Source organism: Gekko japonicus, unplaced genomic scaffold (assembly GCF_001447785.1).
Source record: "Gekko japonicus isolate JY-2015 unplaced genomic scaffold, Gekko_japonicus_V1.1 scaffold438, whole genome shotgun sequence".
NCBI lineage: Eukaryota > Metazoa > Chordata > Lepidosauria > Squamata > Gekkonidae > Gekko > Gekko japonicus.
In genome coordinates this window covers 1110779-1121844 of record NW_015160849.1, presented here as the reverse complement: position 1 = coordinate 1121844, position 11066 = coordinate 1110779, and the positions used below count along the sequence as shown (strand labels likewise).

The 11066-nt window shown below is 46.9% G+C and overlaps 2 protein-coding genes across 2 annotated transcripts in view; one reads left to right on the top strand and one right to left on the bottom strand.

Moving 5' to 3' along the window:
- Positions 1 to 6: 6 nt before the first annotated feature.
- Positions 7 to 8879, bottom strand: CCDC127 (coiled-coil domain containing 127). Its single transcript, XM_015420770.1, has 4 exons — positions 8770 to 8879; positions 5622 to 5699; positions 4839 to 4967; positions 7 to 2488 (listed from the first exon to the last, which is right to left on the bottom strand). The coding sequence occupies exons 3-4, from the start codon at positions 4957 to 4959 to the stop codon at positions 1818 to 1820; spliced, it is 792 nt and encodes a 263-aa protein (XP_015276256.1). The 5' UTR covers positions 4960 to 4967; positions 5622 to 5699; positions 8770 to 8879; the 3' UTR covers positions 7 to 1817.
- Positions 8880 to 9011: 132 nt separating this feature from the next.
- SDHA (succinate dehydrogenase complex subunit A, flavoprotein (Fp)) overlaps positions 9012 to 11066 on the top strand; it is a 36354-nt gene continuing 34299 nt past the window's right edge. Inside the window, exon 1 of the mRNA XM_015420735.1 lies at positions 9012 to 9091. Coding sequence (XP_015276221.1) covers positions 9038 to 9091 — 54 coding nt within the window. The 5' untranslated portion in view covers positions 9012 to 9037. The remainder of the gene's footprint in view (positions 9092 to 11066) is intronic.

Sequence of the window (11066 nt, the reverse complement as noted above, 5' to 3'; positions counted from 1 at the left end):
CTGAAATTTCAGTTTGCAAACATTATCCCAACATGAAAACATCAGAAAGTCCTTGTGTACTTGTGTACAGAAAAGTACAAATTGTGGGAGTACCAGCAGCTCTCTTCAAATCTAATCTAGATCATTTTCTCTAGCACTGTATACTGTCCTGTCTCTCATCTGTTACATACTGGCCTCTTTTCTTTTGGCATTCGTGATCGTCTGAAATGTTTGTTTAGCAGCAAATAGTACAAAATTGCACTTAGGCATGGAGTGTCAAAGCAAGATTTCCCCCTCAGACGAAAGGCCTGAAATCAAACTTGCAAGCAAGTCTACAGAAGTTACTAGTGTATAAATTTACTTGCAGCCCACCTGCCAGCGCACACCTGTTAGGTATTCAGGACTCATAGGAAAAGAATTCCCCCTCTTGCTGTTTATAAAAGCTGTCCTGCCTGGGCACCTGGAGGAGGAGTTCCAGATGGGTGACCCATTACAGAATGGGAACGCATGGTGGTTACTTCGTACTTGCTCAGGGGTGTTGTTTAAAGACTGCTTCACACTCTCTCCACAGACGGTGCCCTGCTGTTCAAAGCAACTGCTGAGCCACAGGGCAAACAAATGAACACTATCAAGCAGGAAAATGGCTTAAAACAAGATTTTAGAGTGTGGTGCAAGATCTTTGTTTTGTTTATTTAAAGAAACCATTATGGTTTTGAAATTATATAATGTAATCCCAGAAACTAGTCTGTTGCCTTAACCCAGTGACTGTCGCGAAGGGGAAATCACAAGGTAACAAAGAAGGCTTCAAGTTTTTAGAATAGGGTTTCAACTAGAGGAAACAATCTGAGGAGGATTATCAAGTACTGAATATGGCTGGACAACACAGGCACCAATCAGAACGAGGCCTGGCAACTGTCAGCAGTTGATTGGTTGGAACCTTCCTGGGCAGGTATATAAAGAGAAAGAAGCAGGGCAGGTGCTCACTCCAGGCAGGGAGCTGGAAGGGAGAAGTACGAGTCAACAGCTCCAGAGAGCTGGATTGATGAGAACCTAAAGGCAAGGAGAAGGAACTCAGACAGCCCAGGAAGGAGCCAGAAGAACTCTAACGGAACCTGAGGTGGGTAGAATGCCTCAGAAGACTCCAAGGTGGTTTGATTCAACTGACTGCAAGTATCAAAAGGGTGAAAGGGCTTCTAAGTGAAGCTGCAAGGCCAACTGGGATTTCTCCCTCCATATGGCAGTAAGTGGATGAAGTCCTGGCTGGGTGGAGGGATTTTGCCATCTGTTTCAAAAGGCACGGTGACTCCTGGGGCCTCGTCGTAGTTATTTCCCCCTGTTGTCTTACAACTCCTGGAGGTCTTACCAGGTTGTCACGAGGTCCACAGGCCATTTCTTCAGCTAGTGTTGTATCTATTTTGCTTCCACATCAGCCCTGTGAAGCAGCATTTTTGCCCAGTTTAGATCACGAAGGGTGTACAAGCCAGCTGGTGCAGCAACTGATATAGAGCATCTCAGCCTTAGATAGACAGACAGAATTAGGACAGTTGCTTCCAAGCAGAGTGGAAAGACTTCTCAAAGGGAATAGGGTTGCCATGCAGGTGATGGGAGCTCTAAGTCCTATCCTCCTAGGTCCAGTAACCTGGCCTAATGAAGACAAGAAACACTTAGCTGACGCACAGCATTATAGTACTACCTTATCATGGCCATTCAAAGGAAGAGGCAGTGAACACTTAAGAAGACACTCCAACAGGCGACGGTGGTGGGAAAGCACAAGAGAAACAACATGGTACCAGAGGGACTCACGTGTACCTGATACTGGTGGCCACTAGTTTCAGCTACTAATTTCCCAACAAGGCCTTCTCCGCCCTCTTGAACTTCTTCAGTTCCACAGACAATTCCCAGTATTGGAGGTAAAGCCACATCAGCCTTCCATTCCGACGTTTATTGGTGTTGAGCAAGTTGCTGCAATAGGTGTCATGCCTAAAAATATCCTTCAAGCCCATCTCCATCCCCAAGTCCAAAGCAATCGGATCAGTTGCTGCTCTAATTAGCAGGTTTTTCTCAATTTCCAGTCGCCGGTTTCTGGGGAGCATGAGGCTGCAGTAGATCTCCTGCCTTTCGGTGAGAGTTTCTTCAAACTCTTTGAGCAAGGCGCTCGCTCTCTTTTGCCACTGCGCTTCTTTCTCCAGACAGCTCTGGTACAAAGCGCCAGCGGCTCCAGAATGCTGCAGGATCTTTCTTTCTTGTTCCAACTGGGCGTGCTCTTTTTCCAGGGTTCTCCTTTCCTCCACCAGTTTACGGCTCTGGGAGACGAGGGCTTCACGATAACTTGATGTTCTGTTCCGTTCTTTTTCCAGTTCTAGCTCTAAGTGGGCAAGCGAACGGCGATTTTCAGTGATTATGTCACGATATTTGGATTCCAGCTCTCTCTGTACTGTGGACAGTTTTTGATAGAATTTTTTTTTCTCTTTTTCTATCTCTTTCTGCGACTCTCTGGACCAGATCCATCCTGCAATGCACGAGACATAATCCACGTGTAAAATTAAATTAAAGACAAACTCCTCACGGATTATGCTGATACATCAGACAGAAGGCTAGTTTCAGAGGATGGCTGTGTTGGTCTACAGTAGAACAGCGAGCTTTGCATCCAGTAGCACCATAGAGACTGACAGATTTCTGGGGTGTGAGCTTCCAAGAGTCAACGTGCCCTTCATCAGATCTAGCTATAATACACCTGTACTTTCAAAACCTCCTCTCCCAAGAAATACAGTCACCTGTTTGAGATAGTTGTTTGAATGAGCCCAGATTCATTGGAATACATGAAGGACCACTGCAACAGAATGAGTACAGAATTTTACCCTAAAGGCTCAGCAGTCAATCAAAGCAGTGTTCTGAATCAGTCAAAAAGTCTAAGGGCTGGATCTATTAATAGACCTCCCTTTTTATAACAGAATCTCAGTACCACATCAATAATCTTATTTGCCGAAGATTTTACGGAGGCAATGTGGGCGTTCCAGTTCAAGGTTTCACTGAATATTATACCCAAATATTTGTAATTTTTTACTCTGTTCTATTGGAGTACCTTGTATACTCCAAGAATGCGTTTTAGGCTTTTTTCGAAAGACCACTACTTTAGCTGTTTAGTTGATGGTAAGCTTTTCTTCTGTACAGCAGTCCCCCAAGTTATCCAAAAGCCTCTTTAATCCAATCCTGGTTAGAGAAACTAGGACCATATCATCTGCATACAGTAATATTGATAATTTTTGTTGACCTAATGGTGCGACAAATTCAGGGCCAGTTAGTTGTGCTACAATATCATTTATATATAAGTTAAAAAGTATAGGAGCTAACACACAGCCCTGCTTGACTCCTTTACAAGTCGGTATTTTGCTGGTCATCGTGCCTGAGGTACTTACTCTAATTTTTGCATATGTTTCTGTATGTAACTCACGAATAAGGAACAACAGTCTTTTATCAATATTTGTTTTCATCAGCTTGTCCCAGAGTTGGTTTCTATCAATTGAATCAAAGGCTGTGGCCAAATCAATGCACACTGCGTATAAGGTTTTAGTTGGGCCTTTTATAGCCGAGTGAGTCAGCAGATAAAGAGTATGGCAATGGTCAATTGGCCCTTTCTAAATCCTGCCTGTTGGGGATATATGATGTTATTTTCAGCAATCCAGTCATCCAGTTTTTGCAGAAGGTATTTCCCATACAGTTTGAATGCATTCTGAATTAGTCAGTAAGGTATGAACTGTGAAGACTTATATTCTGATGCGGGAGGCTGTTAGACAAAATTAGATAATGAAGGCTGAGAGTGACATGTTAGTCAAACAGAAGTGTGAATTAGAGATTTATGGACGATATCAGAGCTTGGGTTAAACTTCCCTGCCTGAGGCTACTGAGGTATTACAGGAGGCCAGCAGGGTCTGGCTGGCCCTGGAGTGCAATTCACCATGTAACAGTGCCGTGTTGATATGTTATAAACCTGTCTGAGAGCAAATTTTCCTGAGCCGTGTTCTTTTGAAATCCTAACATCCCACAACTCCAGGAAAAGTGTTAATTGCTACCTCAGTTGCGTCTGTTTTACTGAATAAACATTGTTCTTGTCTGTTTTAAAAAGAAACCATCTTGTGACTGTCAGTTTTACCTCAGTTATCAATCCAGGCTTGGGTGGGTTATGCTCAGGCCCAGGTCCCATCTCCTCAAACCCAGTTTTCTCTCTTTTAATGTCCCACTGGAAACCCTCGGGTAGTGGGGGTGGCAGGAAACTGTGGCGTGATGGAGAGAAAATCCTGTGCAGTGGTGCCTAGATCCCAGGAAATCCATCACAACAGCCTTTCCCTGTACAGATCCACCTGCTGACTTGACTCAGTTATTTCCTCCTAAGGGCAGTTTCTTCTTTCTGGGCAGTTCACAGCCTCTGTTACAGTTTTGGCCTCCTGTGTGGTAGTACCTACCCTGTGGAATAATCTTCCAGAGGAGATGTGATAAATGCCTTCTCTGGTTAAGGTCTAGAAATTGTGTAAGGCTGAACACTTTGGGCTTTGGAGTGCTTGTTGTTTGGAGGCTATGGATTTGATTTTCCCATGATCCCGTTCAGGCAACTTTGCTCAGGGATTTTTGATCTGTTTAAATGTTACACCGTTTTATGTTTGATGATATCTTATGGTTCTTTTTGCAAGCCACCTCAAGCGCAGTTAAAGGTGGGATAGAACTTAAGGAACAAACATTTCTATAGACTTGCTGGATTAAACAAATTGAGGTCTACTGGTGCTAATCCCTGCCAAATTAGCACAAGATTCCATAAATTGGAAGGTAATATGAGAAATTCTAATTTTATTCCAAATGTGACTTACGGAAGGCAGCCAGTCCCAGCATTGGAACCAACAAAGCATAATTCCATTTGCTGCCGTGGCCTCCGTCGTCCCTGGCGTTAGGGTGGATGTTCCAATTTGGTGGGTCATTTAAATTATTCATCGACAAACCTTCAAATCAGGAGAAAAGAACTCTCAGGTATTCAATAAGTTGGTTGTAAAATACACAATCACATGCATAGTTTGATACTTATAAACTATGACGCTAGTGCCATGAAAACCCAGAAAGAGGGTCACCAAGAAGAAGAAGAACAAGAAGAAGGGATTGGATTCATACCCCACCCTTCACTACCCAAAGGAGTCTCAGAGTGGCTTACAAACTACTTTCCCTTCCCCTCCACACAACAGACACCCTGTGAGGTCAGTGGGGCTGAGAGAGCTCCGACAGAAACTGCTTTTTCAAGAAGAGCTCTGACAGGACTATGGCTTGCCCAAGGTCATCCAGCCAGGTGCAAATGGAGGAGTGGGGAATCAAACCCAGTTCTCCCAGATTAGAGTCCGCGCACTTAACCACTGCACCAAACTGGAAATGTGTATGGAAAGGTGGCTGTAAAGGTAGGAAATGTAACTGAGTGTTCCCTTGGCCTGCCTTCCTTTCCCTTGGCCCCTGCAGTCTCCATCTCTCCTTTCTTCAAGTGTCTTGTTAGACCAGGCAGCCACCTTTCCACACTTGTACGCAGTTGCGATGCTTTTGAATATTCAGAGCAATATGTTAAATAAACATGAAAGTGAAAGAAATAAAAGGTAATTGGGGGGGGGCCTTACCTGCAATTCTTCTTTAAGAGTAGAGCAAAATTTGGTCACTCCGAAAGCAAAAGGAGAAGCCTCTTGATCAAAGCCATCCTAGAATTAAATTATTTTAATATTTAAATATTAAAGTATATTAAATTAATCCACCATTGCATTATTTCTTTGGAAGCAAAACTGAAAATTTTTTAAATAATATTTTTATTTACTAGTCATATAATGCAATTGATGATTTAGAAACTTCTGCTACTAGAGCTCAGAATACAGCAAGCAAGTGGAAAAAGAACATGCAACCCACATCCATATTCCAAGGGAAATGACTGTAATGCTGAAGTTTGCATTCATTCCAGTGAAAGCCCACAAGCTTTTCACATCCTGTCGAACACGAGAGATCTAAGTTTCAAACAAACGATTTGAAACACTTAAAACTTTTAACTTATGTGGAGACTTCTGGTTCTTGGAAGGATAGCGCTTGCCTGGCTGTAACACAGTATGATGAAAATAACTATATTACAGTCAAATAAAATTAGAATCAGAAATGCTCAGATGTGATTAACCACAACTCTTGCCCTTAGTGCATTTCCACCATGTTGACATTTATAGCATACTAAGAAGTGCAAGATATACAACACAGAGCTGCTACAAGGTCCAGATGCCCGGTCACCATGGCCCCTAGAAATTGCATTGTGGCGCCTAGTATTTCTGACAGAGGCAAGCCCTTCCTCACATAGCTGGGTAGCTGTCATTTTCCCTTGTTGTAATAAAGGGGATTCTGCTTGCTTTAGGAAGATTCCCCCCCCCCCCCCAGTTGCTAGGGGCAGGGTGTAAATATTCAAGCATTAACGTGTCATTCCCACTACATTAGTGCACCTTAAGGGAAGCTGGAGCCCTGAAGACATACATATCATACCTATGAATGGTTTCATTGAGACCATAGTGATCATATTTATGAACTCCTAGATCCTACTTGATATACATAATTGCAGTTCTGCACATCTTCAAAAATGGGCTTTATATCTGAGTTACCTTTTTCTGAGCCGGCCTTGGCTGGGAGGGCAGGGTATAAATTTGAGAAATAAATAAATACATTTCTTTTGGTGAAGGAAACTGGGGTTACCTGTATATTTATACACTACAACATTTATACGGTTAATAAAATTACAAAAAGACTATGAGATGAGATCAGGGTCAGTTTTGTAGTAGGAAATTAAAATACAAAACCCTGAAGACTGGAAAATGAGTCTGTCTGCTAAATTTCTGGGCTGTTTCACAGTCAAAGAAAATTTGTCATGGCCTGACTAAAAGGAGGGGGGGAAACAAATTCCTAATTAGGACAACCCTTACCCTAACTTTAAAATCAGTCAATAAACTTTGCTATATTTCTTCTGCTAGGAGTCCTGTTTTAACCACCTAAAATAGTTATGAATGGATTATATCAACCCACACGTTTGCTTAGATAATCTGTACATTGGGGGATGTAACACTAACTGGGGTTTACTTGTACTCCACCCTATGTAGAATCTGTTTAACCAAGAGGTGTTTGAAATAGCCAAGGCTTGCTTCTCACATGGCAGCTCATCACCTGATAACTGAAGACTAGGGGTGCCAACTCCTGGTTAGGAAATACCTGGAAATTTTGGGGGTGGAGCCTGGGGTTTGGGGGAGAGACATCTGTGTAGTCATTTTCTCCAGGTGAACAAACCTCCATCATCTGGAGATCTCCAGGCCCCACCTGGAGGTTGGCAACCCAACTTCAAACAATGGCTTCCATGTTGTGTGTGAGCGAGCCCTCTCAGTCTTCTGAAACGCATCACTTCAGACACATATGAACCTGCCCCGCCAACCACATGCACATTTGAGGTGCTGCTGGCCCATATAAAAATCCTTTTGAAGTCAAGCTGTACTCCTTGACACGTGAACCTGAATGACTTTAGTAAGTTCTACTCTTTCAACCAGCACAGTCATTTAAAGAAAAATTAAATCTGCTAGCGTAATAAAAGACACGTGAATAATTTCCAGTCATACAAATGTATCAAGGAAGCGGTGAGATGGTGCAACACCTCTTCACAGATAACTTATGAACTGAGCAAGAGCCCAGCAGCACCTTAAGGACTAACCACATTGGTGAGAAGGCATGAACTTCCGTGAGCCACTGGCTCACTTCGTCAGATAAGAAGTATCTGTGAACTCATCCTCTGCCACCAATTCGGTTAGCCTTTGAGGCACTGCGGGACTCTCGCTCTCTTCTCTCCATGGAAGGCACCGCATTTAGCTCTACGGAATGGAAACCCATCAGCCTTGGGGTACCAGGACAGCTACACTCCCGTTCTGGCTGTGTCTGAAGGAGTGAGTGGCCACACGTCTCCCAATATGAACTGGCTAGGGTTGCCAGCCTCCAGGTGGGGCCTGGAGCTCTCCCACTGGCAGAGATCAGCTCTCCAAGAGAAGATGCCTGCCTTGAAGGGTAGGCTCTGGGGCATTGTGCTATGCTGGGGCCCCTCCCCAAGCCCCACCGTCTCCTGGATCCATCCCCAAAGTCTCCAGGTATTTTCCCACCCAGACCCGGCAACTCTAGAACTGGCCCACCAAACACAGGTGTGGATGATGCACGCAGGACGCGAGCCAACTCCTTCTCTGACAGCCTCGCTCTCTTGTCTGTTTTCGTCCCGCTCTTCCTCGCTGTACCCTCACAACAATCCTGCGAGGTAGGCCAGGGAGAAGGAAGCGACTGGGCCAAGGCACCAGGCGGAGTTTTGCACGGCCGACCGCACAGAGACGCCCCCCCCCTCCCCAATTCCCCACCCCACCCCCTCAGGCTGTACCACTCCGGACTGCACAGTAACAGAGGCCCGACAATCTCCACTCGGAAAACGAGCACGTCAGGAAGGACGAGCCTACGGGGCCGCTCTCCTTAACGTGCCGCTTTCCTACAAAGGAAGTTGTTTTTCTCCTGCGCCCCGGAGAAGGGGGGAAGACCGCTTCCCCCCTTCTCCCCCCGCGTTCTGAGGTGGTGCGGCCCAAGGACACCCTCCGAGGCTGGGGGCCGGAGGGCTTCTCAGGGCTGCCCACCACGCCCGGGGGGGGTGTTATTTTTCCCCTTTTTCTTTTAAGGGCTCTCCTGTATGGCTCCGAAGCGGCCGCTTCACACGAGCAGGTTTATCCTCACCGACAAGGACGGGGGCCGGCAGAACTCCTGAAGAAAAGCCCCCCCCGCCGCCACTCGCGTTTCATTGCGCCTGCGCGAGATGCTCCTCGGACCCCCCCCTCGCCTTTTTCCTCCGGAGTGAACCACTGCACTGATGGGGGGGGGGGACGAAAGCAAGTCGTGGTCTGGTCTCCGCCTCCTCCTGGTGACCGTTCTCCTGTCAGGGAGCCCCGCCTCCTTCGCGCACGCGCAGTAGGCGCAGGGCCGACCGGCTGCCGGCAGGGGCGAAATGGCGGCGGCGGCCGTGAGGGGATGGCGGCGACCTTTGCGGGCGTTCCGCTGGGTAAGTGCGCGGCTCAGGGAGCACTTCGGCGGGCGGGGCGGGCGAGGTCGAGGGGGCGGTCAAGGCGCGCCCGGGGCGGCAGGCGCTGTCCAGTTTGGTGCAGTGGTGAAGTGTGCGGACTCTAATCTGGGAGAACCGGGTTTGATTCCTCACTTCTCCCCTTGCACCCGGCTGGATGACCTTGGGTCAGTCACAAGTTCTCTCAGAGCTCTCTCAGCCCCCACCGACCTCACAGGGTGTCTGATGCGGGGAGGGGAAAGGAAAGGAGTTTGTAAGCCCCTCTGAGACTCCCTTGGGTAGTGAAGGGGCATGAGGTGTAAATCCAGTCTCTTCTTCTTCTGCTACCGGTTCCCCACTTCATTCTCACAACGTCCCCGTGAGGAAGGTCAGGCTGAAACCGGTCGGCTAGCCCAAGGTCCCGTAACGAGCCTCGTGACTGAGTGGGAATTTGAACCCGCGTCCCTCCCCCTCCCCCTCCCCGCTCGACACTGCAGACGTTACCTGTCTCCTCTCCCCTTCAAGGGGCTCAGGAGAGGGCCTCGTTCTCTTGGCTTCATTTCATCCTCACAGCAGCCCTGTGGGTTGGCGAGGCCACTTCTGGCTGGCCTTGGTTTTGAGGCTGGTATGATTCTCCGTGGTGGTAAATCTGCTGCCCTCACCTCTTCTGTAGGTAGCTAATTGCATGATTGCACACTTCCTTTTTTTGGGGGGGGGGGGGGAACCAAGAATATTTCCCGTGGGTTGCCGTGTTGGTCAGAAGCAGCAGAACAAAGTTTGAGTCCAGTGGCACCTTTGAGACCAACAAAGTTTTCTTCAAAGTGTAATTTTGTGTGTGTACGCTTTCTGAGGTGTGTTTTGCACAGGAAAGCTTCCACTTTGAATGAAACTTTGTTGGTCTCGGAGGGGCCCCTGGACTCAGGCTGTGTTCTAAGACCATTTCCTGTATGGAAAGCTAAGTGTTAGGAAGATAGATCCAGGTGGTCAGCCGTGTTGGTCTGAAACAGTAGAACAAATGTAGAGTCCAGTGGCACCTTTGAGACCAACAAAGTTTTTTTATTCATTCATTAGAGCAAAGCCTTTCTTGTGTCATGCTATTTTTCTGTATGGAGGATCCCCCCCCCCCCCCCCCCCCCGGCCGGCCACCATCCTAAGCAGATCTGCTCAGACTCCAACTGAAGTATACTCAGGGAAGTATACTTACTCCCAGGAAAGTGTTCTTAGGATCACACTGTTAATCATGTAACCCTCTTCTCTGCAGTGGCATGCACAGGTTTATACCCCTGTCGAGAATTGGGTTTGTATTTCTCTCCATATGTGGGATGTCAGGTTCTTGGGCCAAGAAAATACCCTTCTCCTGCACCAGAGATCTGAATTCAGTTTGCCTTGAGACATGCAAATGTTCAGTTAGTGGAATTTATTTAGAGACACGTGACTATTGTACCGCTCAAAGCAGCTCTCACACAGTTGCTGTTGCTGCCATTTCTGATAACCAACTCAGAAGTTCAAATATTTATGAAGGAACTAATAGCAATATGCGCGTGTTGTGAAACTTAATCCTGACAAGGCAGAGGTTCTCTGGGTCTGCAAAAAGGCAGACCAGGGATTTGGGATTGCTTCTGTCTTGGATAGGGTTGTACTCCTCTTGAAAAGCCAGGTTCACAGCTTGAGGGTGTTACTTGACACAGCAGTCTCCTTTGAAAGCCATGCAACTGGAGTGTTTTTGCCCAGCTTTGGCTGGTGCATCAGTTGCATCCGTTCATGGGTCAGTCAGTAAGATCTAGCCACAGTGAGCCATGCATTAGTTACATCCAGACTGGACTACTGCAGTGGGCTCCAGTTGGGGTAACCCTTGAAGAGTCCTTAGAAGTTGCAGCTAAGTACAAAACGCTATGCCTAGACTGCTGGTCGGTGTTGGCTGATGCCTCCATGGGTACATTCTGTCCCCCCCCCCCCCGCTCTCCCCCCCCCGTGCTTC